The 26,584-nt window shown below is 37.8% G+C and overlaps 1 protein-coding gene across 2 annotated transcripts in view; it reads left to right on the top strand.

Moving 5' to 3' along the window:
* Positions 1 to 26,584, top strand: part of TENM1 (teneurin transmembrane protein 1) — a 604,771-nt gene that overhangs the window by 472,360 nt on the left and 105,827 nt on the right. Inside the window, exons 19-22 of one of the 2 annotated variants that reach the window (XM_023198891.1) lie at positions 3,340 to 3,483; positions 9,788 to 10,037; positions 18,123 to 18,143; positions 23,352 to 23,584. In XM_023198891.1, the coding sequence (XP_023054659.1) occupies positions 3,340 to 3,483; positions 9,788 to 10,037; positions 18,123 to 18,143; positions 23,352 to 23,584 (648 nt within the window). The remainder of the gene's footprint in view (positions 1 to 3,339; positions 3,484 to 9,787; positions 10,038 to 18,122; positions 18,144 to 23,351; positions 23,585 to 26,584) is intronic. The other variant, XM_023198892.1, reaches the window with a different exon arrangement.

Below are 26,584 nucleotides of genomic sequence, written 5' to 3' on the forward strand. Positions count from 1 at the left end.
GCTATGTTGATGATCAGACGTGATAGACAACAGGCTGCCTAGGAAATGGTAGTGGTCCACTGCGCTTATTTAGCTGAGGCTCAGCTGTCATAGTGTCAGGCAGAGCATGGTGTCAAGACAGCATTTTCAGTGCCAGCTCCAGTATAACCTTTTTTCCCTATATTTAATTATATGAAAAAAGTAAGCATTTAGTACATTATAGTCTGCTTCCATGACAGAAAGTCTAGGATTAGTTGCTATTGTATTTGCTAGTTCTTGTGAGCTTGGAGAGAAGCTCCATGGGGTGAAACATTTGCCTTCTCATAAGCTGATTGCAAGTTCCAGGATTATGTTAAAGTGGGCTGCTGTCAGAAAGAAACTTTGCCTTGTTACCCTGAGCAAGGAACCACATATGAAAATACCCCGACACACAGCTATTCTCATTAAAGTCAGCTGGAAATTTTGGACAAGTCTTAAATATAAATTATAACTTCATTAGCTCATAGAGCTTTCTTGGGGGAAAGTAAATCTAATAAAAATTAGAGGGAACTTAGTAAGTGGTTGCCTTGTTGCTATTTGCTGTGACTGGGGAAAAAAAGTAATATAATTGTGAGGTTTGCAGCCAATGCACTTTTTTGTTGTGGACTGGAGAGCAATTCAGAGAGCAGATAGGAGGAGGTGAAAAGAATACGTATGTCTCATTACCACTGCACTGAGAACTCCTTAATTGATGCTTTATGTAAGCATTTCCTGCTGCAGAGTTGGGAGGATCTTTAACTGTTACTGAGAGAGAAAAAGCAGGCTCCAAACCACCATCACAGGTCACCAGGGCACGCTACTTATTTGCAAAACTGCGCAATCACCTTCCGGAGGAGGGATTCTAGGAGAGCTCACCAGACTTACAATGTACAGAAGGCAGATCCAGTAATTGCCAGGAGCACTGTGGGGAAGGAGATGATGGCTTTAAGGGAACTTGTAATTATTGTCATTGTGATTATTTATTAATCAAGACTTTTAAATGTTGGCAGGAGAAGCAGAAGCTGTGTTATCCTACACACCAACATGGCCCTCAGTGTGCTCTCTAACCACCTGATTTTTCCAGCATAAGATTCAGTGTTCTATTTGGCTTTGGGGTTTGATCCTCAACCAGAAGTTATCAAATGTAATCTAGAAAGAATGCAATTTAGAGTGTTAGTGCTAAAGAAGGATTAAAAGGATTGTCTACTACAGTCGTCTTTGATCTGAGATCTTTATTTGGACTTCAGAAAGTCAGTGAACTCCCTAGAGTTATATAAAAAATTTTGTATTCGTATGCATTTTTCTAGGAAGAATGTCCATAACTTTAATTAGATTCACAACAAAATGTTCCCTGACCCAAAAGCATCTAAGAACCACCAATTCTAGTCACTCCCTCCCACTATGCTACCAGTGAAAAGCCCAACTCCAGAGATGGAGAATAACTTGCCTGAGCCCACACAGCTAGTTAATGATAGACCTGAGAGTTGAAGTCTTTTCTGACTCTTGGTCCAAAACCAACACTTTGCACTTTACCAGAGTTGTTTTTGCAAGTAGAAGGGCTGTATGAGATATCAGGGAGACTGTAGACAGTATTGATTTGTACCATAAGTGTAACTTGAACTAGATTATCTTTGAGATTCCTTTCCCCTCTGAGAGTCTATTTCCACTGTTAATAGAGAACAGCATTGGCATAGATGATTAGTTTCATCCCCCACCCCCCGTCCATTGGCCTCCTTTGCTAATAATGCTTGGTTGAGGATAATATTAAAATGAGTTTGCATTTCATGAGTCTTTACCAGCTGATGGCTGATAGAAGGGCATCCCTGCCAGGAATGGCTACATAATTTGCGGGGCCCAGTGAAATGAAAAGGAAAATACAGAGCCCCTTGTTTAAAAAGTATTACAAATGTCAAGACAGTGACTGGAGAGCATTAAACCAAGCGTGGAGCCCTCCTAAGCATGGGTCACACCCATGAAGATGGCCCTGATCCCTATTATAAGCTTTGGTAGAGTGGAGGACAAAAAGAAGCCTGCCTGCAATTTAAAATTGGCCACAAATGATCCACAAAGTCAGAGAGTTGGGTATTTGTGATTACAGGGACTTTTGGCTTGTCTGTGAATGTGCTCACACACACATGCACATGAACATACAAATCAGTTTGACTAAAATTACCATCTTTTCCCTTCACCTAACGCCAAAAACCAGAACTAGTTGGCTTTATTTTTTCCCTTTTGGACCTATGGTTTGGCATTGTTTAAGCACCCATTTTCGTTTCCAGTTTTCATAACCAAATAACAAAGGAAGGACTGAGCTCTTCAGGGGCATCTAAAGAGTCAGGTAGAGGCAGGTACTCGAAAGCAATGGCAGACCACAGACCAACAGGGGCTATTTTAAGCTGCCAGAGAGGAGGCAAGCCGCTTCAGGATATGCAGTATAATGAGCCAGTGTTCTCAGGCTTAGAACATTATGAGGATAGAAAGCATTGTAAATTTAAGAATCAGAAATCTGGGGTTCCAACAGGTAAGCAGGTTTACCAAGAGGGAAAATGGCTAGGACTTGGTATACTTGAGCTATACATAGTTCAGTAGAGCAAAGACACTCAAGCTACCACATTCTGCATTTCCCATTTCAGTAGCATACCAGGGTTCCAAGTTTAATGCACAACATCTGTGCTGCATAGCAGTTGAAGCCAAATGTTGGGTGATGTCCCATTGGTTAGTTATATGCAGAAACCAAAACATAATGTGTACAAAGTGGAATTTACACTTGCATCACTCTAAGCAAACTTGGTCTTCTCAGCAAACCAAAAGCCAGTTACCACAGGAAAACATAAATTAGGCAAATCCATTTTTATTAGTTTCATATGTAGTTGTTTGCTGTATAAGTGAACTAGTACTCCAAAGGCAGCTTCCTGAGTGTATTTTTCACTATAGTGGTAAAATACTAGCCCTACCTGCTCTTCTCCTACAAAGGTGGAGAGAAATTATACTACCACAGCTTAATCCTGCAGAAAGTGACTCTCTTCAGTTTTACAGCATAGCCTCCAACCCAAAAGCCCAAAATAAAGCTTAATGTCCATAAACATATGGTACTGACCTAATAAAAGCATTTATTTACTCACTCCTTCTTATATTTATCCAATATGCACTGATCGCTTTTGAGTGACCAATGCTATGCTACATGCAAGTTGTACTGTGCTAGGTGAAAGAAATTTGCAGTCAAATTTCCAACTCTAATCAGAATTCAGTAGCCAATGTAATATCCACAGAATTGTCAACTAGTATAAACATGAAGCAAATATTTTACAATTTTCTAATGTGCTGTTAACTCTTTGTCTGCAGTATCTGTGGGATACGAATATGAAACATGCCCTGACTTTATTCTCTGGGAGCAAAGGACAGTCGTTTTACAAGGTTTTGAGATGGATGCTTCTAACCTAGGAGGCTGGTCTTTGAATAAGCATCACATTTTGAATCCTCAAAGTGGTAAGTAGCTTTTTAAATTTTTATTAATACTACTTTCCTAATGCTGTATAATACATATTTATTGCAGAAAATTTGGAAAGTACAAGATAAAAATTACTTGTAAGAATACTACTTAGAGATGACCGCATTAGTACATTTCCTTTCAAATGTAATAATTCTATTTTGAATTACTGTTAGTGTGGTAAGAATCAGAATACTCTCATCTTAATCTATCCCTTCTTTGGACGACTCTCCCTGCTGTTCTCCTTGTTTGCAATTTAAATGTTAAATAAATCAGGAGAGGGGAGCAGAGGTGGCCCCTGAGTTTGTGCTTTTCCCAGACAACCTGAGTTTGCTACCCTGGTTATAACTCCTTTATCCAAGTTCCTTCACCTCCTGTTGCATCTTAGTGGGAAACCCATCACTGGTGTTTTCATACAGCTTTCCTCTGAACGTCTACTGTGGAATCATATCCCTTTTCATCTAAAGAGACAGATTCTGAACAAGCTATAATAGGACATGTACATTGGGTTATTTTTCCAGAATTGGGGATCAGAATGTGTTGAGGCCCCTACACACTTCCATCCAGCCATCCTTGTATCCATCTTAACTTTGTGGAACAGGTGGCTAAGGCCAGGCGATCTTGTAAGGCCATGAACTGACCAAAGCTAAGAGATCCATTTTATAATCACACCCATGATATCACTTCATCTGTACCATAGTCAAATCAGCTATGTCAACGAGCCCCACAGGCTGAGAAATTTTGAATGGCAAAGCTAACCAGATTTACTTCAACCATAGAAAGAGACCGCCTACTACAGTCCCAGTGTGGGACTCTGAAGGTGAATGAGTCTATTGCTGTATGCCCCATTATACCTCTTTCCCCTCCTTCGAGGAAGATTCTGAATTCCATATCAAACAGTTTATTTTTTTAAGAGCAAAGATTCAGGATGAGATATAAAATGTCAATTTTTTTTCTGTTGTCAAAAGGAAAGCCATAGTTTTAAAAGTACAAAAATGAAAGGGCAGATGCCACTTATTAAATTATTAGGTTTTTTGTTTGGATTTGAAAGAGTTTGACATTTTAAGCAGCCGTTTCTTTTCCACTCACTTTTATTGGCTTGTATGGATTGTCTCTTTCAAATGCCTGTCATTGACATTAAACACAAAGTGGGAAATGACCTCAATCGAGCCAGCCCCCAGCTGTGTGCTCCCAGTCTTGTATCCTCTTACCATTTGCTTCACATAGACTTGAAACATTCACAACAGAAGGGAGTCATTCAGAAAGTTGGCTTTGGGGCCCCCCTGATCTCCACAAATGTGTTATCTCCACCCCTAATTCACTAGTAATTATATTTTAGGTAATAGGCATCAAGTTATTTCTGAGAATTTTTAACAGCTTTATTGAAGTATAATTTATACATCATAAAATTTACCCATTATAAGTGTACACTTCAATGATCTTTAGTAAATTTGTAGTTGTGCAACCATCACCACAGCCCAGTTTTAGAATATTTTTATCACCTCCAAAAGATTGTGTGTGCTCATTCACAGCCCCACTAAATCTGCTTTGTGTTTCTACCTTTCTGAGAAATTTATTCTGAGAAAGAGGCCTTCCTTTGGATAGGTTTTTAAAAAGGAACATTTGTTCATTTTATCATCTCACTTGTAGACGCGTATTTCCAACCAAGAACTCATCACACTTGCCAGGAAATAGATCTGAAGCCAGCTCTGCTGCTGCCTTTCAGCCTGACCTTGGACACGAAAACCTCTCTTGGGATGTTTTCGAAGTCGAAATCCCACCCACAAAGGCAGTTTTAGAGGCAGGAATGATAAGTGTGACGGAGCAGCTTTGGGAAGACCAATTTAGAAAGCAATGCTCTTTCCCCCTCGGGTCAGACAGTCTTTTCTGACTGATTAAGGCAAGAGCAACGTCTCTCCAAATTCCCCCACTCCACTTCTCTCTGGAAAAAACGTAACTCTTTAGGCATCCTGCTTTTTTGATCAGAGACAGATAGCAGAATAAAAACAAGAATCTATCTTCCCCCAGTTTCCTCTCACTAGTTAAAAAGACACCTGTAATTAGACTGGATGTCTGCTGCCATTCTATTCGTCAGTTTTCTTTGGCTCCAAAATCATTATGCAGTGGGTAGTTTCTAGCGGGCAGTGTTTTCAGACCTTTTGTCATTTCCATTGCTGCAATTATATTACCTGACAATTAACCATTGGTTGTGGAGAATTGTTTCCCAAATATTAGACCTGATATATAAAGATGGTTCTGATTTTCACTGAGATAAAAACACCAGAAACTTGTGGTTTTCAACATTATTCCTTTTAAGTACATCTTCTTAGTGATTATAAAGAGGGTATATTCATTCATTTTAAAAAAACTCAGTTCTTTAAAATTATAAGAAAGTTGTGCATATCTGTTATAGAACTAAACTATTTGTTTGGTATATCTTTTATCAAACATATCCCCTAGGGTTTCCTGCCAGTTGAGTGTCTGAAATTATCAAAAAGAACAATCTAGGGCACTAACTGGGTATTGTCATCTGTCTCAAAATTGGTAAAGAATTTCTTTTAACTTATCCTCCAAAATAAGCCAGTAGTTTGCCGACAAATGGTTTTACTGGGAGGAGAAGTAAATATCCATTGATCACACTGGCATACCTCCCAGTTTGTGTTTATATCCACTCAGTCAAGTACCGAGAGAAGTATGTGTTGTGTCTCTTTGTTGTTCATAAATCTGAAAAATGGTTTCTTCCTTGAAATCAGCATAAAGCACCACCCACTGGCTTTCAAGGAGATTTTTTATTTCAGACATATTTATAAGCATCAAAAGAAGTTCTGAACAAAGTAGCAAGAGGGTATGACTAGTATATTTAAAAGTATGCTTATCTTATTATACAGTGGACTTGGCTTTTTGGCAAAGAAAAGGAAAACTTTGAAGATAAAATGTGCAATAGGCCCCATTCAGTGGGGTTTCGTTAACTGTAAACAAGACGCCCAATCCTTAGCAGGAAGTTGGCCTTCACATAAATAATGTGTATTGTCCTAGGATCATTTGATTCCCTTTTCAAAATGAGCATGTGTGGCAGAAGAAACTGGAAAGGAGGCAGCAGTAATTGATCAAGATTTCTAGGAACATAAACAAAATATTTTCAAAGCAACATTTTGCAAAAGAATTGGTATTAAATCATGGTTGCTAGATGGTATGCCCTGGTTCTGTGTAATGGAAGGTTAAACAGATTCTTGAAACAACAAAAACACCCTTCAAAATGATCTATTTTTCCAGGGCAATACAAAAGGGGATTGCCTATTTTTGTTTTGATTGCTTCAGCTTTAAACAGGAATGGTAATTTCAGTACACAGGCACTTTAGTACCTTGCATGAAAGCCAGACATCAATTGTTGAGATGTAATCAGAAAGTACATTGCCTTATGTTTTATTTCCTTTAATCATTCTTCTTCTTTGATGGAGTGTTGGGCTTTCTAATAGAAAAGGGGAGTTTTAGAATTGCAGGCTTAGAAGAATGGTTTAGAATAGCCATCTTTAGTTTTAAAATTGCCAGGAGCCTGGTAATAACATGTCATTTTGAGGGTAATTGTTAACTATATCGTTATATTGATATAAAAAAAGTGGAGATCTACTTGTGAAAATAGATGTTAATAGCAAATCTGGTATTTCCAAGCCAATAATTGGAAAGATTTTTGAATGGTATACACTACAGTGCATTGCTGAAATACTGACATGCTAAACAGTGGTTTCCTCATTTATTAAAGAACATATCATAGTCTCGTTTGTAGAATATTCTGTTAGCAATCATCAAGAGATTTCTCTTCAATGGTGTTGTGCAACTGTCATTCCAGTTCTCATTCACCTCCTCCTCATTTATTTGAATTACAATACTGACCACACTGCAACTAAATGTTTTTTGGGAAATGAACTTCAGTCCTATTAATCTTACTTAATTAACTATTCTAAATCTTAAGAAAGGTCTCTACTACCTAATAAAGTTATTAATAAAATAATAAGAAAGTAGTGATCCTCAAGAAATCTCACAGTTCTGCAATAAAAGACCAATTTGTTAGGGCATAAACTCACAGCTGCTCCTGCAAATCATATGTTGCAAAAGTAGCCAGAAATCGCCCTGGAAGGAAAAGTAAAAATACTTAAATTTGAAATCCAAATACTATATGACGGATGGGATTTTTGTTTGCTGGAAGGCTCTTTCCAACCATATATTGCCACCATGGTATTGTAGCATGTTTTACCCTCTTGTTTATTTTTGCCAGCAATGTTCCTACCTCAGAGTGATCAATAGTTTCTATGGTAGGACTGTGGTACCAAAAGTTGGAAGAAAAATAAGGAGACATTTCAGGAAATGTTCAGGGAGAATAAAAGGCAATGCAAGGAGATAGACAGTGGGGGGAAAGGGAGAAAAAAATAAGGTTTAACTGTATAACTGCATCCGTTCATTTGCTATCAGTGACTTCAGTCTGACACATGGGCATGCCTTCCCACGACATGGATGTTTCACCTGCCCTGGCTCATTCTGTGCTGACTTGAGCCATTTAGCACAGCAGTACTTGTTCCTTGGATTTTCTGCCCAGGCTCAGCAGGCTTGCAAAATCATTGGAATTTAGACAAGGAAACTATGAGAAACTCAAAGTCTATTTTCAACATTTACTGAGCACTTATAATGATTTGGCCACAGGGATTGGCACTAAAATATAGAAAGGAGTAAGATAGAGGATCTGCCTTCAAGGAACTCATTCATGTTCTAATGAGAAAGAGAAGTAATAAAAACTGTATCACATAATGTGATAAATGTTGTAACAGAGCTATGGAAAACAAACTATGGGCACACAGAGGAGGGAGTAACTGACTCTGCCTTGATGGAGCATTGAAGAAAACTTGAGCTGAGCTTTAAAGGATGAATAGAACTTCCCCAAGCAGACACGATGAGGAAGGCATTCAAGATAAAGATAATAGCCTGGACAAAAACATAGAGGAATGGAAGTAGGTGAAAGTAACCATAAGTAGTTTGTTCTGGCTAGATCTCAGGATATAGATGAAAGCATGATGAGAGGGGAGACTGAAGAAGTAGTCAAGGACCAAATCATGAAGGACTTTGTATGTCTTAACAATAAGGAATGTGCCCTTTATCCTAAAGGGATATGGAGCTATTGAAAGATATTAAGCCACAGACTGAAATAATCTCTGTGGCAGGAGTGGGGACGCAGATCTGGAAATGGGTATGCATGGAGACCAGGAGACCAAGAAGTTAAGAAAAACTAAACTAATGTGGAAATAGTGGAGAAGAAACTGGTTTCAACACATTTTAAGGGATAGACTCAATGGGAGTTAATGATTAATCAGGTTTCAAGAATGGGGGGAAAGAAGAGCCATGGTGATATCCAGATTTCCAATTTAGGTAATTGTATGCATGGTACGACCACTCACAAGATGATTAGGGAACACAAGAGGAAGAGCGGGGTTTGGGAGGGGTTGCAGAAAAATAGTGAGTTCAGTTTTTATATGTTTGAGTCTGAGGTAATTATGGGGGGTCCAAGTAAAAAGGTCTAGAAGGAAATTTCATGTCAGTTAAGAACTCTCTGGATGGGAGAAAGTTTCAGCATATAGAAATGGGAGTTAAAGCTGTGGGTATGGATGAGATTGCCCACACAGAATGTCTGCAAAGCATTTTCATAAGTCAGTATCTCTATTTCCTGCACTGATGATAGTGCGATATGGTCCAAAAGAGTGGAAAATTTAAGTTTTTTTCATATATCTTTGAAGTACATTCTAGCAGTAGGATTTCTTTTCTTTTCACAGAAGTAGATTACCTTCCTGATTGTGTTTTGCTAAGCTTAATATTAAAATTGACTGATATTCTCTTTTCAGGAACCGGTTTCATAGTGAGGGTAATTTGAAGTCAGACAGGTATGTGCTAGGCATCAAAAAAGAGCCAGCCAGATATGGAAATGTAGCCAGAGATGATTCACAGAGCCCAGAGTGAATAGGTCATTAAAAGTTAGTCATCAAATGCTTTATTGAGTCATTTAGAATCAACATTATAAGGACTGGTTGCATTACCCTACTTCACAGATGGACAAACTGAGGCAAAGCATTATGCTACTATTTGTTGTGGTTATGCAGTTAAACAAAACTGAGGAAAGTGTGTGTTTCACTCTCAGGTTCTCTTATGCCAGGCCAAAGCTCCTTCCTGCTTTGAATGATGAAAAGCAAATTAAAATATTGCAGATATTATTTTGTGGTAATTGCTTTTCTTAAATTCTCTTTTTGTTTTCCTTGAATCTAGGAATCATACATAAAGGGAATGGAGAAAATATGTTCATTTCCCAGCAACCCCCAGTCATATCAACCATAATGGGTAATGGACACCAAAGGAGTGTAGCCTGCACCAATTGCAATGGCCCAGCCCACAACAACAAGCTCTTTGCTCCTGTCGCCTTAGCTTCTGGCCCTGATGGCAGTGTGTATGTTGGCGACTTCAATTTTGTAAGGAGAATATTTCCCTCGGGGAACTCCGTTAGTATTTTGGAATTGAGGTAAGTCTTCTCTTATGTCTATATATTTGCTTAGCAGATAAAGCAAAAAGCAAGATAACATGAAAAGACAAAGCATTGCCAGAAGAAGCAGAAAATGCAATCGCCCCTATTGTAGCACTGAGTTAAGATGCAGGAATAGGGACAAAGGTCAACGTGCCCACTCTTCCTACTTGAAGGATCCTTTGAGCACTACTTTGGAGAACCAGGAAGTGTTAACATCACTGTATGTATGTCCTTCCCTGTATACAGTGCTGACACTGACATGGATCTCAATACTTCCAAGCACTCAAGTAAGTCACTCACTCACTGCTGGCCACTGTGAAGACTCATCAAAACTATTCCATTCTAGTTGGGAGAGATACTGTCTGATCCAAAAGGCTAAACTTCGTAAGTTTTTATTTCCAATCTTTGGAAATGGTCATTTCATAAACAAGAAAATGGAAATCTGGTTTTCATGGCATGATAAAGAAGGAAGAACTGGTTCTTTACCCTTAAAAGCCCTACCCCATGATAATTAAAGCACTTATCTTTAGATTTTCTCACACGGTTTAATAATTTTCTTGAGAGTACAAAGTATTTTGACACCTTTTGTAAGGAATTCGTAGCTTTTAGTATTCCATATCCTGAAGTTCCACAAAGATTATGACTAAATTGACTATGGTTTAATTCACTTATTTCTTCCCTTTCTGAGATTATAAGACACAAATGTGTATCTTCTGGAGTTATAGAATAGGGAAGCTTCAACTCCCATCTCCTTAAGAATACACAAACCTGTTTCCTGTCCCCCGGGTAAACTGGTAGAGCCTTCTTTCTAATTAGTTATGACAGCTGTATTCCCGACACATGCGTCTGGAACATTTGGCTTAAAGTTTCTCTATGTTCCAGAAGATCTAGATGCTATCCTATGAACTATTCCATAAAACAATTTTTTCTTCAGGCTTCTCCTCAATGACCTGACAAATAGTGATCAAATATAGTGACTGGAGAGCAGAGACATTGATAGAATAACTCGTATGTACATGGCATCATCAAAGCCAATTAAAACACATGAGAAGTCTTGGGCCATTTTCATTTAACACTTACTTTCACACAAGCATGTAAATTTGAATACATAAGGGCATTTCTCAAAAATTTTCAGATTATCATGCTTGTTATGGAATATACCTCCGTTTTCTAATACTGAGTTATTCCCTCACACCTAGTGAAATCTTCTAGTCCCAAGCCCCCATCCACTTTTCACATTAATTCACTCCAGTTTTAATACATTTCTTAATTATAATAGCAAAGGCTGTCATAGGGAAGAAAGCTGTTAAATCCCTTAGCTAATGAAAAAATAGACTGTAAAGTTAAGACTTTATAATAAAGACAAAGCACTTTTAGAGAGTCTAGAGAGGTACTAATTCATAGCACCCTACCCTAATCAAGTGTTCATGTACCTCAGGATGTTACACCTCATGGCGACTTGTCATTTCCAGCAGCACATCTCTTTGGGCACCTACTTACTGGAAAGTCAACAGGAAGGCCCAGATGGTTGGTTGTATGCCTAGATGTGGAAATGATTTATACCACAGTCCACATTGTTTTCAAAACCCTAGCGATGCTCTATCTACATAATGCCAAATATAGATGGGAGCACTGAACAATTCATTCAACATCTGAATGTTTCCAGTCATCCAGACTGTCAAGTAGACAGAGACCTTGTCTTGCTGAGTCTACATGGTTAACCCTATAAAGCCTGTATAGCTAACCCCTATATAGCTAACTCCTCAAAGGAAAAACAGTAAAATTATCTACAAAAACAAAACAAAAAATTATATTAATATTTTTTAAACTCTAGCTAAATTTAGTCCTTTTCTTTGTAATTTAAATGTAAATTTACCTAAAGTGGAGCAATTGTCATTCATTGATGAGATTCTCTCTTGGTCAAGGATCCTTAACAGTTTGCAGATTTGCATTTTAGTCCAAAGTACCTTATGACCTTCAACACAAAGCCATTCGAAGTATAAAATAGAATAACTTGGACTCTAATCGCAAACTCATTTTCTCAGTATAAAGAAAAATTAGTTTCTGACAGTTTGAAGTACTATTCAATGCCTCTATTCATTCTTATTCCATGACACTGTTTTGTCTCATTGTCTCAGCTCTTCACTTGCACACACTTTGAATTCACAAATCAAGGCTCTCTCGCTTAGCTTGAGAGCTTTTCTCAAGCTAACCGGCTTTTCTGAGTTGAGATCCTTTTGAGTAGTTCTTCTTAACATTTTTTTATTAGTGTTAGATTCCTTTGAGAATCTACTGAAGGCTATGGACCCCTCTCCTTAGGAAAAACAAAATCACACAAAATGGCATATATGATTTAAGGGATTGCATTTTTTCCCTTCCTTAGAGTTCCCTACTTCCCACTGCCCCACCAGCAACCAGTCCCTGTAGATGAAGCCCTTTTATAGACTCATGTTTAATATCCCCTGCATTAGGTTCAAGGAGAAAAGGCAATTATTTCTTCTCTATTCCAACACTCATTTGATTGGCCATCAAAGAAATAAGCTAATTGAATATACATGACCATTTTGATCTAATTGACAGGTAACTCCCTAACTGTTTGACTATAGTCAAAACCATCAAACCAGTTTATGTCAGCACACATTAGCTGTCATTAGCTGTCATGTTTACTCAGAAACTAATATAGCTCTTATTAGATTCACTTTTTTTAAAAAAAAAAAAAAAAAAAGCATCTATCCTGATCAGTTGCCTATATGTGTACTGTACATTGTACATATAATTTGTGGATGTATGTATTTGCTTTACAAATTTTCCAAATTTAAACTTCCTGCGGAGAAATAAGGTGATTTAATAAGGCTGTGCTATCTTAAGAACCATAATGGTCATTGATTCTACTGTATTTAGATAAAAACCTCACTTTGTACCAGTTTTTTTCTTAAGATCAGTTAATTTAATTGCTCTGTGCCCTATGCAAATTAGTCACTTTTCTTGGTTGAGTCATCTGATTCCTGGAAACACAGACTAATATAGCCATTATGTTATTGGTTATATTTAAAATTGTGAATAGAGAAGCAATATTGTCAACAGATGATTATAGAATGGGATAGAAAGCCTTATAGATTTTGATCCTATCAGGTTATTCATTATGTAAATGATCTACTATGTTCTCTAGTAGTTCTCTTCCCTATCTATAAAATTGACTTCAGGTTTATACTTGAGCATCCTCTTACATGACACATACAATTTAACCTGTTTAGAGATCCACAGATGTGTAGCTCTCAGCCCAAAGTTTGATGACATTTTGGAAGGACATATAGTTTGCCCCTAATGGATGCCCTTCTAGATCTTTTTGTTTCATATTGGACCACACTGAACAATTCCAGATGTCCTTGGAAGTTTGAAGATTGGAAGACTGTAGATATTTTCTGCCTCAGCCCTATTGATCTGAACTCTTTCCAATTGAAACATCTGACCTCAAAAATAACTTCATTTTCATTGGTTGCCAATCATTTATTTCCTCTAGCTAGTCCCCCACTGGTAGAACAAGGAGGAAAAGGAAAAGTAAACAATATCACTATCATTAGAAATCTGCCAAGAGAAACAGTATTATTTCTTATTATTTAAGTATATAGTACCACTTTGCCTGTTTCCTGCAGATTTCATTCATATGTATACATCTTAAAGCTTCCTTCCAGTGGGAGATTGAGGTAAGATAATAAAGAAGGAAAGCTTATAAGATCATACAATTAAACCTCTGTAACTTTAAAAATACATCCTTTGAAAAAAATTTTAAGATAGATTCACTTCTATGTGGGATAGTTTAGGTGTTGGTTTCACTAGGGATTTGCTCCTTGTATTTATATATATAGATAGATAGATACTTATATATGCATGTGTGTGTGTATATGCACACACATATATGTATACATACATATATATATATGCAGACACACACAGATTTCAGTAGAACAAAAATGACATCACAGATTTGTGAGCTTAGTATTAGAAGGATCCATGAGGGTATCAGGTCCAAAATTGTGCCCAATCCATGCCTGATGGTTTGTTGTCTCTACATTGATCTCTTTCAATCACGGGAAGCTTTAGTACTTCTCAAGATCCATTGCATCTTTGGACTGCTCCATTAGAAAATTCTTCCTTATATTCAGCCAAAATCTGCCTTTGTGAAAAATTCACTCGGTAGTGGCAAATGGTAGCATCTAAAACAGTACATAAGTCACTTCCCTCGTTTACCTGACAAACTTTCACAAGTGTGAGGAGAGCTGTCATAGGTTCCTGAGCTTTCTCTTCCTCAGTCTAAACATCTACAAGTCCTTCAACTATTTCTCATCAATTATGACTTAGTTGACTTTTTAAATTGTTATAGCCTCAGGACCACTTTTAAGTTTTCTGAAACTAACAGGGATAATTATATAAGTAAAAACAGATACCATATCAAGTGCTTTGCAAGAATTCAAATATGTAATATCCCCCTGTACCCCTCTCATCTTCTAATTTCACAACTCTATTAGAAAACCCATTAAGCATGACTGGAAATGATTTATTCTTTATAAAAACCTCATGCTGCTATTGTTCAAGATTTCGTTATTCTCTAGATAGTTATTTTGTCCTTCCCTTAAAAATGAAAGAGATAAGAAAATAAGAGCCTGGCAAATGCTTTTTGGTATCTTAAGTAATTTGGATTCAACAAATGTCAATGTGACATGAAAATTTCTCTTGAGATTTTCCTGTTTCTTTTCCAGCAACTGCTTAATATTTCATACATTGTGCTCTGGACTTGATTCCTGTCATTGACTGGGAATGGAGTAGAACTGGAATAGCAGCCACTTAGGGGCAGTTAGAATGCTGAGAGGCAGGAGAACTTGTAGAGCTCTCCGCTGAAGGAACAAATGGAAATGGAGCTTTGAGAGCTCTACAAATATCTCAGAAATGGCCATGAACCATCCTCTTGTCAACAGCATTGGAGCTACAAATACTAGAAGCACTGCATGTAGATGAAATAGGTAGTTACCTCCCCAGTTTGATCTCATGTATTAGCAGTGGTACTCAAGGATTCCCTCCACCTCACCCAAAGACGTCTTCACTGGCCTTCCATGGTGCCCAAAAATTTCACTCTAAGAAATATGTTGCTTTGAATTGAAACGTTGCATCTCTAAGATTTCCCAAAACATGAACCTCTTTTAGAATGGCTCATCAAGCTAAAAGCATTCATGAGTCCCTCGATATGGATTCATTCATCAGATTGCTTTTCAAAGGGACTGCTAGCTGGAAACCGGGCCCTAAAACAGGACGGGTAAGTTGTGATAAGGGCAAGGAACAGAGCCAGAGCATGGGGGAAGGTAATCTTGGATGAGGGTTGCTGGCGTTGGAATCTCTGATAAGTCAGTGACAATCAGGAGTATGCTCTGATGTCCAAAGGGAGAAGACAAGGGAAAGAGGAGCAGGAAGGGCAGACCATTCTTCAATGTCAAATGTTTCTGGCCAAGAATATGAAAAGAAGCTGAGAACAGCATGAAGAACAAGTAAAGGGCTGCAGTCACCACAATGCAGGCCACTCAAACTCCCATGATGCCAGGTCACTAGAAAACAGCTCCAAAATTGGCATATGTCCTCCTTTCCATTCTTTACCTCACAAAAATATAAAAGGAATAGATGGTATATTATGTTAAGTGAAAGAAGCTAGACATAAAAGGACAAATATTAAATGGCTCAATTTATATGAAATATCTAGAATAGGGCATTCTTGTGGTTGCCTGGGGCTGAGAGAGGGGGAAAATGGGAAGTGACCACAAATAGGTATGGAGTTTCTTCATAGCGTGATGAAAATGTTCTGGAATTGAATAATGATAAAGGCTACACAACTCTCTGAATGTACTGGAAACTACTGAATTGCACATTTTAGAAGGGTGAATTTTATGGTATACAAATCATATCAATAATTTTCTTTTAAATTAAAAAAGAAGAGTACATGACCCTTTCATCACCTGGATCTTGAGAAAATCAAAGGTCAACTTAAAGACTCTAACATTGGAAGCATGTCTTGCTCTAAAAAGATTTGAAATTTCTTTCTCTTCCTAACTCGTGGCAAGCTTCAAATTGGTCCATTGCCAGGTGGTGGTGCCCACGGATGGGCCCAGGCCCTTGTGAAGAGCTCACACACTGACACCTCAGCATGTAGTCAGTTGGTAGCTAGATAGCAGACTGACTTTGGTGGTGGCTCAGTCCTAAATCCTTAACGAAAAGTAATTCTGAGACAGAACAAGGTCACACACTGGAAATAAATTCCGTCATTTTCACTTCCTCCCTCTGAGATGTTAATGAGAGAAGCTGCTCTGCATAATATGGGACATCTTTCCAAATTCACAGTGACATTATTGGCAGAATCAGAAGCAGCTGCAAGAAAGTCAAACCATCCCCCTCTCACTCCTTGCCATCATGTAAGAATTTCAAACCCCTTTGTAGCCACATAAATGGTTCTGTACCATAAGAATCTGTTTTAGATTAAACCATGTTTTAATGAGATCTTTCTAGTACTTTCACAACTAAACTTCCTTCAGGAGGATCACCTATGTCACAATAATTACAGCTAGCCTCAAGCACACTCATTCTATAATTTAGAGGCCACAAAAACAGGCAAGTGTCTAGAGCCAAAGAAATTGAAAGAGGTGCAAATGAAAGTGTCTAGAGACAAACAAATTGAAAGAGGCACAAATGCCTGCGGCCAGGTTTCTAATCAGAGCTCCTCATCCTTATCAGTTCACCTTTGTTTCAACCTACAGGATACCTACCCTTTTGAGATGAGCAAAGGAAACAGAAAAGTCAGTGAACCTTGACCTGTGGCCCAACTAGTAAAATCTCAGAGAGGTTCTTTTTAAAAAGAGTTGAATCTGTTGTAGCAGATAGTTTCAGATGAAAAATTTTGTATATTTTCTTCTTCCCTGAGATTCCAAAGAATAAGACCATTTCCTAGTTTAGATTTTTTAAAAAAAGGTTATCTTTATGTTTTAAAAATGACATAGGGCCAGATTTAAAAGGATTTTAAAAATTAAAATGACTGTATTTCACAGATGATTATAGCTTTTTAATTCTGGGCAGACTTGTCCCAAAGTCAGGCCTATACACAGACTACACTCCCTGTGTGAGAAACCTCATACCGGGTCCCATCATGAAATGCTCTAGGCAATACCCTCTGCCAAGAGGCTTACAAATCAGGAGCCACCAAAGTATTCTCCTTCTTCTGGCCCAACAATCCTCTATTGCCTACCCCAGTTGCCCCTTAGAGCATGGATGGCTGGAAGACACAAAGCCCTAATAGTTGATGTACAATGTGTTTTATTGAAGTTGTTTTGATCAGCAGTTTTGATGTCAAGGATATTCTGTCATGGTCTAAAAGAAAACTCTTACACTTTCAACTTGTTAAGGAGCTTTTTAATATTGCTAAGGAATTTGTACAACAGATATTCCTATCTTATCTCTGAGATCAGATAAGTGGCTTAGGGTTAGTGTTGGGATGTCTGTCTGTACACACAACTTGATAATAAAACAGTGATTTTACACTTTGATAGAGTGCTTATGGCTATCAAACCAAAGCCTAAAATGGTTAGTCCCTCTGCCGTGGCTGCTTCTTCAACCCCTAGCTCAATGGTTCCTAAATTTTATTTTGCATCACAATTGCCAGCCAAGTTTGTTAAAAATAAAATTTCCAGGCCCCACCTACACCCAAGATTCTGATTCAATAGGGCTAGGGAGAACCCTAGGAAGTGCACAAGTGCAAGAATCCAAGTGATCCTGATGCAGATGGTCCAGAGAGAACCTTTTGAAAAATCTGCCTTAGAACTTTGCACATCCACCAAGCAAAATATGCAATCGCCTTGACACCATCTTAGGAGGCAAAGCCTGGAGGGATTGGATCAACTTTGGCTTGCACGCCTGACCCCATAAAGTCTCTCTAAATGCCACAATCTGAGTTAGGAATTGGTGTGTCTGGTTAGGTTTGGCTTGTTCAATGATACTGATGACTCTCTGTTTGCTTTTGCTTGCCACTCGTGGATACCTTGTGCACCCTAGAAACAGAGATACCAGACATAGGTAAGCAAATCACATCAGCAGCTACCTAATGGCCCCTATTGCCTATGAGACTACCTCTTAATAATGTGTTAATAGGAAAATTTTTCTTCCTAAATAAGGTTAAAGAATAGTGTGAACGTAAATTTGGAAGTTATAACTCAGGTAAGTGTCTTCCAAAAGAAGAGGGGTCCACTATGTAGGATTTGCTGGAGGATCAAAATATACTGAAAAGAGAACAATTCATAAGTGAAAGCTGACAGTTCAGTACTTCATGGGAAAGCAAGGCCTGAAGTCTCATTATGTTTCCCTAAGGCGATAACACAAATGAGTTGGTAAGTTTAAATAGATTTGATGTTTTCAAATTGCAGGTAGAGAGAGAGGTAATACAGCAATCTCCCTAGATCCAAAAATATAGTTGTCAAGTGTATTAAGAGACAGTGACCATGATGACCTTCTTTAATACGATTTTGTTATTTTATGTGACCTTACTGTTTCTATTTCTTTCCACCAAAAAGAAGTAATAGGAAAACCTTAAAATGACCATTTACAGACAATGGCACATAGCTCTGAAATTAATCAGAATGAATATTTCTATTCAATGTGTTTATGCATTACACTTGTCAGAACTGTTCTAAATTACCTGAAATTGCAAAGGAGAAAATTGAATTTGTTCACTTCTGAATGCCAATTGTCATCAAAATGGCACTGATGGGGTTTCTAATCTGGATTTCATTTGGGCAATGCCACTTCCTAAATGCCAGTACAGAAGATCAGCCTTGCTACTTTGGTATAACTGATTCCTTAAGCAAATTAAGTTGGTTGTCAAATTGCTTACTGGTAAAGTGTTGCACAGTATTAATTATAAACATTAATTGCCCATTTAACAATCTATGTGATTTTAACTAGCATGAATGAAGTGATCTTTGCTAAGTTGAGGGGCATTGCTTGAATGTAAAACTAACCAAAAGGTGATAGTAAGCCTAACACACAAGTTGTAAAAGAAACTTCACATATCTCAAATTGCAATTTGCATTGAGACACAAGGGATTAAAGCAAATTGGAATATAGTCCAGTGGTTTTTTCTTTCTCAGGTATGGCTTGTTTTCAGAAAGTAGAAAGAAATCAACCTCAAAAGAGCTAAAGTACACTTGAGAAATGGCATAAAACAGCAAGTTACATATTGATAGGAGGGACCTTCCTGACTGCTGGCTATCAAGAAAATAACATTGATTAGATTTGACTTTGGTATGTTGGGCTATTCTATTTTCTAAAGGCTAGTACACAAAGTTTGAGAACAGTCTGGCTGAGCAAAATAGGACATGTTGCTCATTAGAAGACAGGAACACTGATTTGTTTTGCTGCCTTCAGAGCAAGAGTATTCTGATGATATTTTGCACATAAAATCACATATAATCTAGTCTAATCTTGGTCCAGGCCCAAACTTGTTAGTGACCCCGGACAAGCTCCCTATGTGTCTGGGTTTTCCTGGCTGAGATTTGAGGAGATTGCTAATTCTAACTTTCCTCACAGGCACATTGGGGGTATTCAATAATGAATGAACGTACTGCATTCCAAAGTGCTTTTGTGCAAATAGCATTTCTCTTGGAGAAATAGCCTATGAATTCTTCCTAAACAAAGCATGATTAATCTGGCTGAATTGAAACTCCACAAACTGGCTATCAAAGTATTGTAGTTGTTTCAGAGAAGGGTTGTGACCCCTTCTTTTTTCTAGAAAGATCTGAGCGCATTGGAAAAATTCTATTCTGAAGGCAAAAATTTAACTATATATGTAAAGACTTTTACTCAAACCCCTATTGAAGCAGTTTTTCCCACAGAGATGCCTTGTCTGGTATGGCTGCCAAATCAATTCTAGGGTTTGTTGGGGCCCTTCATAGTTTATTTACAGCACCCGTTATCGTGGTTCCAGGGTTGGAAGTGTCCCTGGAATCTACTGGATTCTCTTACTTGATGAAGGTAAGTAGGAAAAAATGAAATATTCCAGTTGAACCTATTTTTTTCCAGTTAAAACTATAAACAGTCTCAAATTAGTATTTGCCAGCCTGATTATTATTAACATACATAAATATGCTTGGAGGGCAAATATAATTACAAATACAATTAATAACATTCCGGTCCTTCTCCCCTCCATTTTGCCTAAGTAGCAAGGCCTGAACTCTTTTATGTCTTAGTTTTATATCCTGCAGTTCAGTTTAGTTTAGCACTTACTAAGCACCAATCCTGTCAGGGCCTCTGTTGGCACTGAGAATAGAGAGATGAATATGAATATGGTTCCTGCCTGCAAAGAGCTCACAGTGTAGTTGGAGAGAAAGATATGTTAGGAAAAAAAACAAAAAAAAACAGTGCTTACACCCAACACCAAGATCTTGGTTTCTAATACCATTCTCCAATACAGGGAACCGGGGCGGGGGGGGTCTTTGGAGAAATGGCTGATTCTAGGATTGGGGCAGGGGGTATAGCAGATGAGCCCAGAGCATCTTATAGTGCCAGAAAGAAAGGAAGGGCTAAAAAAAAATCCCTCATTGATGGGGATATGGCAAAGGGACACATGAGTCAACAAAAAGAGCTCCCAATGGCTAAAGCTGGAATAACTTGAGCAACAAAATAAAGTAGCATTGGATTTAATGCAAAGTATAAAATAAATATCCCTTAGTCCATACTGACATAAACGGTTGAATTAATAATACATGGAGACGAGATAAAGCTCCCATTTAGAAGAGTTCCAAACAATTTATGTAGATACTCCACCCTCAAGAAGGTGGAGCATAACTCTTTACTCCGTAAGTGTTGGCTACGCGTAGTTACTTCCTTCCAAAGAGTAAAGTGTGGAAAGTAGGGGAGAAAGAGTCTCTTTACAGTGAAGAAATCTGACAAACACTATTTCAGCCAGGAGATCAAGGTCAAACCCATTAGTGTACATCATGTTGGTAGTATGTACCCTTGATATAATTTGATCAGGATGGCACTTTATTACCTCTGTGATCGTCCTCCCAAAAGCCTATCATCCCTGTCTAACTATAAGAAAAAACAATCAGACACGTTTCAGTCAAGGGTATTCTACAAAATACCTGACCAGTACTCCTCAAAACTGTTAAGGTCATCAAAAGCAAGAAAAGTCTGAGAAACTGTCACAGCACAGAAGAGCCTAAGAAGACATGATGACTAAATATAATTTGTTATCGTGGATGGGATCCTGGAACAGAAAAACATTAGGTAAAAACTAAGCAAATCTAATAAGTATGGACTTCATTTAATAAGTTTTAAAACTAATGCTAATACCATATGATAGATGCTGCTAAGACACAAGTCCCTCCTCTTTACTAATTTCTTTCCCTCTGTTTCTCCTGTCATAACACTTGGACTCATGGTAGTCATATCCTGTCTACTTATCTGTCTCTCACACTAGACTGTGAGTTTCATAAAGAAAGAAACCGTGTGTATCTTGCACACAAGTAGGTCTCTAGAACATAGCACAGTTCTTGGGTACATTGTATGCACTTAATAAATGATTTTTAATGAATTAGTAAACAAATACACAGTACTGCAATGGTACCAAGGAAGTAGTTCAGATGAGAGATAATGAGGCCTTAGAGTAATAACGGCAGAGATAAAAAGAAGTAAGCAGACTGGAGAAGAATTTAGAAAGTAGAATTTAAAAACCACCTTTCACTGGATGTGGGAAATGGTGGAAAGAAGGAGGTAGAAAAGAATGGCTTCTGGTTTCTGGCTTTGACAACTGGGTGCTAGGCAGAGGTATGGGCAATGAGCATATCAGAGATAAACAAGACAAGATTGCTCTCCACCAAGCTTTATTGAGACAGGCAGGGCAGGAGAGGGAGATGCAAACAACACGTAAACAAATAATTTAATATGATATGTAATCCCCAGAATAGAGGTAAGATAATGCAAATAACCCAGACTGGAGAAGGGAAGACTGGGAAAGTTTCCTTCAGGAGATGATGCCCAAATAAAGCTTCAAAAGGCATGTGAGAATGAACTAAGAGAGGAAAGGCTTGGCTAACACACCAAGAAACATTAAAAAGTTTTTAAAGATGGGAGCCAAATGATCAGAATAACTCTGCAGGCAGCATGGGAAAAAATGATTTAAGATTTCAAAAACACATCCTACATGTCGATCTATAGAAAATATTCCAGGCCAGAGATGAAGAAAGATAGGACTAATGTAATGGCATAGGGATGGAAGATGAGCATGTTTCTGAAAGTTAGTTAACAGATACAATTGCATGTGGAGAGCAAAAGAGGGATTAGGGATGACTTCCACATTTGGGGTTTGGATGATGTCAGTATTACATGAACCTTAGGTTCAAGTAAAATGTCTCCAAAACTAAGGTTATTGTAGCCATTGAAAAACTGAAATTAGGAAGAATCAAAATAATAAACAAACTCAGCCATCTATACAGATAAAAATAACTTGAGATTCCATGTGAATATGTAATAGAAAAGTTTCAAGAATGCCAAAATCCAAACAAGGTAACTTTAGGGTCACTTTTAGGAGGTATAACTATGCGATTACACAATCACATGATTGCCATTATAACTTTAAAAAGGTTAAATATAACCAGTTCCATTATGTCCTGAAAGAACAAAAAACAGATTAGAAAAATGTGGTAGTCAATTGAAAAAGGGAAGCTTGCAAAGAAGTTTGGCAGTATATCTCCAGCATGATCCTCCCTTAGTGACACTCCTTGAGCTTTGGACATGCCTTTCAATTGACAACTGGGGCCTGGGAGGATGGTATTGTCCACAAGTGAGGCAGGAAGCCCAAGAGAGAGGAAGTCGGTTTATGAGGGATGGGGAAAGCAGGAAAAGAAAGTAACTTCTGTTTTGGATATGTTGAGTTTAAGGTGACTGAGGCACCCAGAAGTCATCTAGTAGGTAATTGGATAATAGTATGGATAATAAGAGAAAAATTACTTCCTGAGATTTCCTGTATTCTGTTTCTTTCTACCCCCAAATGGATGGTATTGGAATGTCAGCATCATTATGGGTTAGCAGTACACATTAGATTTGTTTCATAACTAGACCCACTATTACAAAAACAGAGAAGTATCCCTCTCCTTGATACTTAAGAAGGAAGATAAATGAATTCACTCATCTATCAAAAGATTTTTCCATTTGTGACAAAAGGCTGAGCCCAGGGAATTCATGTTGAAAAATTGCCTTGAATAATTTTCCTTTTCTCTTCCTTAGCACAAGTCCTGCTCACAAATACTATCTGGCTATGGACCCTGTGTCTGAGTCACTCTATCTATCAGACACCAATACTCGCAAAGTCTACAAGTTGAAATCTCTTGTGGAGACGAAAGATCTGTCCAAGAATTTTGAAGTGGTGGCAGGAACTGGTGATCAGTGCCTTCCCTTTGACCAGAGTCATTGTGGAGATGGTGGGAGAGCATCGGAAGCTTCACTGAATAGCCCTCGAGGTAAAAAAAAAAAAAAAAAATATATATATATATATATATATATATATACACACACACACACACACACACACACCCTTGGGTCATCTAAAGATTTTATTTGACTTTATAAAATCCTGAGACTGTTGCCACACTTTAGCCCATCCGCTAATCTCAATATTTTGCCTCTGAGAGCCAAACTACTGAAGTCTGTCCCAGTAGACACATCCAAGGCACATAATGCATTTTTAGCCAATGTACATTAGTATGGTTATAACTGTTATTAAAAGAATGAAATGCTTCCTTTTCTAGTTGATAAATATTAGCCAGAACCCTCAGAGTGCCTCCCTGGCACCCCAACCCACCCCAGAGTTACCTCCTGGAAACTCCCTACAGTCCAGCAACTAAAGGGTTAACCTGACCCACCAGAGAGCTTGCAGGCCCCTGCTTTGGCTCTTCAGCCTGCGTTGCTTGGGATAAGGTCTGTGCCTGTCTTCCACCACTGTTAAGTATGTTGAATATCTCACAGACCCTAAATGTTCCTGACTTTTGCTTAACAAAATTATGAATCTTCAATGAACTTTTCTTCCATTAATTTATCTGAATCATTCTGGAAATTACTTATATTTTCAGTTGATATTGCCTCTAGAATAACAAATTTCAATTTTTTTCTGTTGCCTTCTGTGGGAGTTTGGACTTATTTTTATTTGTCCTAAATTTACTTCTCAGTCTTCAAGGACCAACCTTCAATTTAATTGCCTAGAATCTAGTGAACAAATCTGTGTCTCCCAATTAACTTCTGGTTTTTCTGGATTGAATCATATGCCAATCTTAGGCCACAAGTTGAAGGATAGTCAACTTTTAAGTCTGTCATCACATATCATTGACCCTGCCATCTTAATTATTTAACTGCTCTTCTCAGTTCCGTCTCCAAGATGTGTGTGTGTGTGTGTGTATGTGTGTGTCTGCACGCATGCATACATGCGTGCATTTATGTTAGTGATTTTTAGAAATTATTCATTTTACTTGGCTTACAAAGCCAGTGTTTTCTTAGTTATTATACAAATAATACAAACATTTGTTGCAGAAAAATTAGAAAAGGGAGAACAAAAAAATTTAATTAAAATCACCCATAAGTCTACCACTGTAGGCTTATGTAGAAAACCACTGTTAACATTTTAGTATTTATCCTTCTAGACTTTTTCAATGCATATCAGATATTTTAATTCTCTAAGAGTAGAATCATATTATACAATGCTGTTCTGTAACCTGTTTTACACACAATGTATTATGAACGTCTTTCCATGCCAATAAATGTAGTGAGGTCAGTGTGTTTAATTTATTAGATGGTCACTTATTACTTTAAATTTTAAGAGGTTACTCTTTAACCATTTGACATTTGCTATATTGGGATTGAATTCCTACTTGTATCACAGTTTAAAGCCTTCACTTTCTTCAAGGCCTTTATCTTTTATAAAGCCCCGCTGGCTAACCCCATACCATTAAATCTGAATTTATTTAACAGTGTCTACACTACACAATTAGCACTTGATTTTATTTTGCCTTCTTTTGCTTCCAGTGCTTTCATGAATGGGAGATTTTTTCTACTGAAATAAGTTGCTTGAGATGGGAAACCACATCTAATATTTTGGAATCTTCCCCACTTCCCCACCAACTTCTAGCATAGTGTGGGACCCACTACACATACTTATTGTGTAATTGATCAATTAAGTACTCTTATCTATGCCAGGAATTCCTAAAAGGAATTTCAATGGTGTTTACAGGGGGTGACTTATTTTCCCTAAGGGAACACAAGCCCCCGCCTCCCCCAAGTATTATGGTAAATTTTTTCTTTATTTCTCTGTGCCAGCTCTTTCCTTATACATAGTGGGTCCACAATACATATTTAATGAATGAATAAATAACTCGGGTGCAACATATGATCAGCTCATCTTTCAAGAAAATACGTTAGGCTGAGTCTCACCTTTTACACAGGTTTGAAATTCTTGAGGGTATTATAAAGATTTCTGCATAAAAAGTAGAGAGGAATCAAGCTTGTATTGTGCCTTAAATTGACATCCTCCTGAGTTGCTGCTAGTTTGAAAACCACTCACCTCAACTACCACATTCAACCTGCCACATAGAGAATGAATATTTCAGCTTTTCCAAATAAAGCAAATAATTGGTTCACTGCAGCTTTTTTTTTTCTTGGAAAGCAGCAATAATAAAGTGCTGATTAACAGGATTTACATGAATTCTTGAAGCATCAGTAATGAGAGTGCTGAAATTTATGAAATTTCAGCACTTTATTATACATAATATGAAATTATATATCTATTAAAGCTAATATTAAACTAAGTTTTTCTTCTTGTCATAGCCACTACTACATTTTCCTTTGGCTTGATTTACTCATGTTTCTATCCAAGAGCTTCCTTTGCCATAATCTGGTACACTTCATTCATTCCAAAGCAATAAGGAGCCCTGAGAACATCTAGCCCAGACTTCAGACAGCTAAATGTCTAATCCATCTGGGACAGCTTGCACATAACGTTCCTGAAGCTGGTGTTGTCAACATCTGCTTTGATCCAGTGAGTGAACTAGAATGCTTAAAGGAGTGGGATTTGTGGTTCACACTAGGTAGCCACCACATCTCCTTCAACCATGCTAACAGTGTTTGAAGACCCTGTTAGTGATCTTTATAATAACTCAGATGGTAGAACCTGTGTCCAGCCATCAGTTGCTCTGAAAATGCTGGTCAGAACACTTAGGTGCCTAGCTATGGCACGTATCTCCATGCTGAATATAGTCAGCACTCACCTTTGTCAGTGAATCAGAAGTGAGATTCTCTTTAAATGAAATGCTGCAGGGCGATTTCATAGACTTATCTAAAATCTAAATCTATTCTAAAAATAGGATGAAATGAAACTTACTTTTGAGATCATTCATTCTAAATTCGGAGTAAATTATCCAGTGGGGTTAAAAAACAGTCAGCAAAAGGTAATAGGTCAGAAGCCATGGGATTTT

This window comes from Piliocolobus tephrosceles, chromosome 12, assembly GCF_002776525.5.
Source record: "Piliocolobus tephrosceles isolate RC106 chromosome 12, ASM277652v3, whole genome shotgun sequence".
Classification (NCBI taxonomy): Eukaryota; Metazoa; Chordata; class Mammalia; order Primates; family Cercopithecidae; genus Piliocolobus; species Piliocolobus tephrosceles.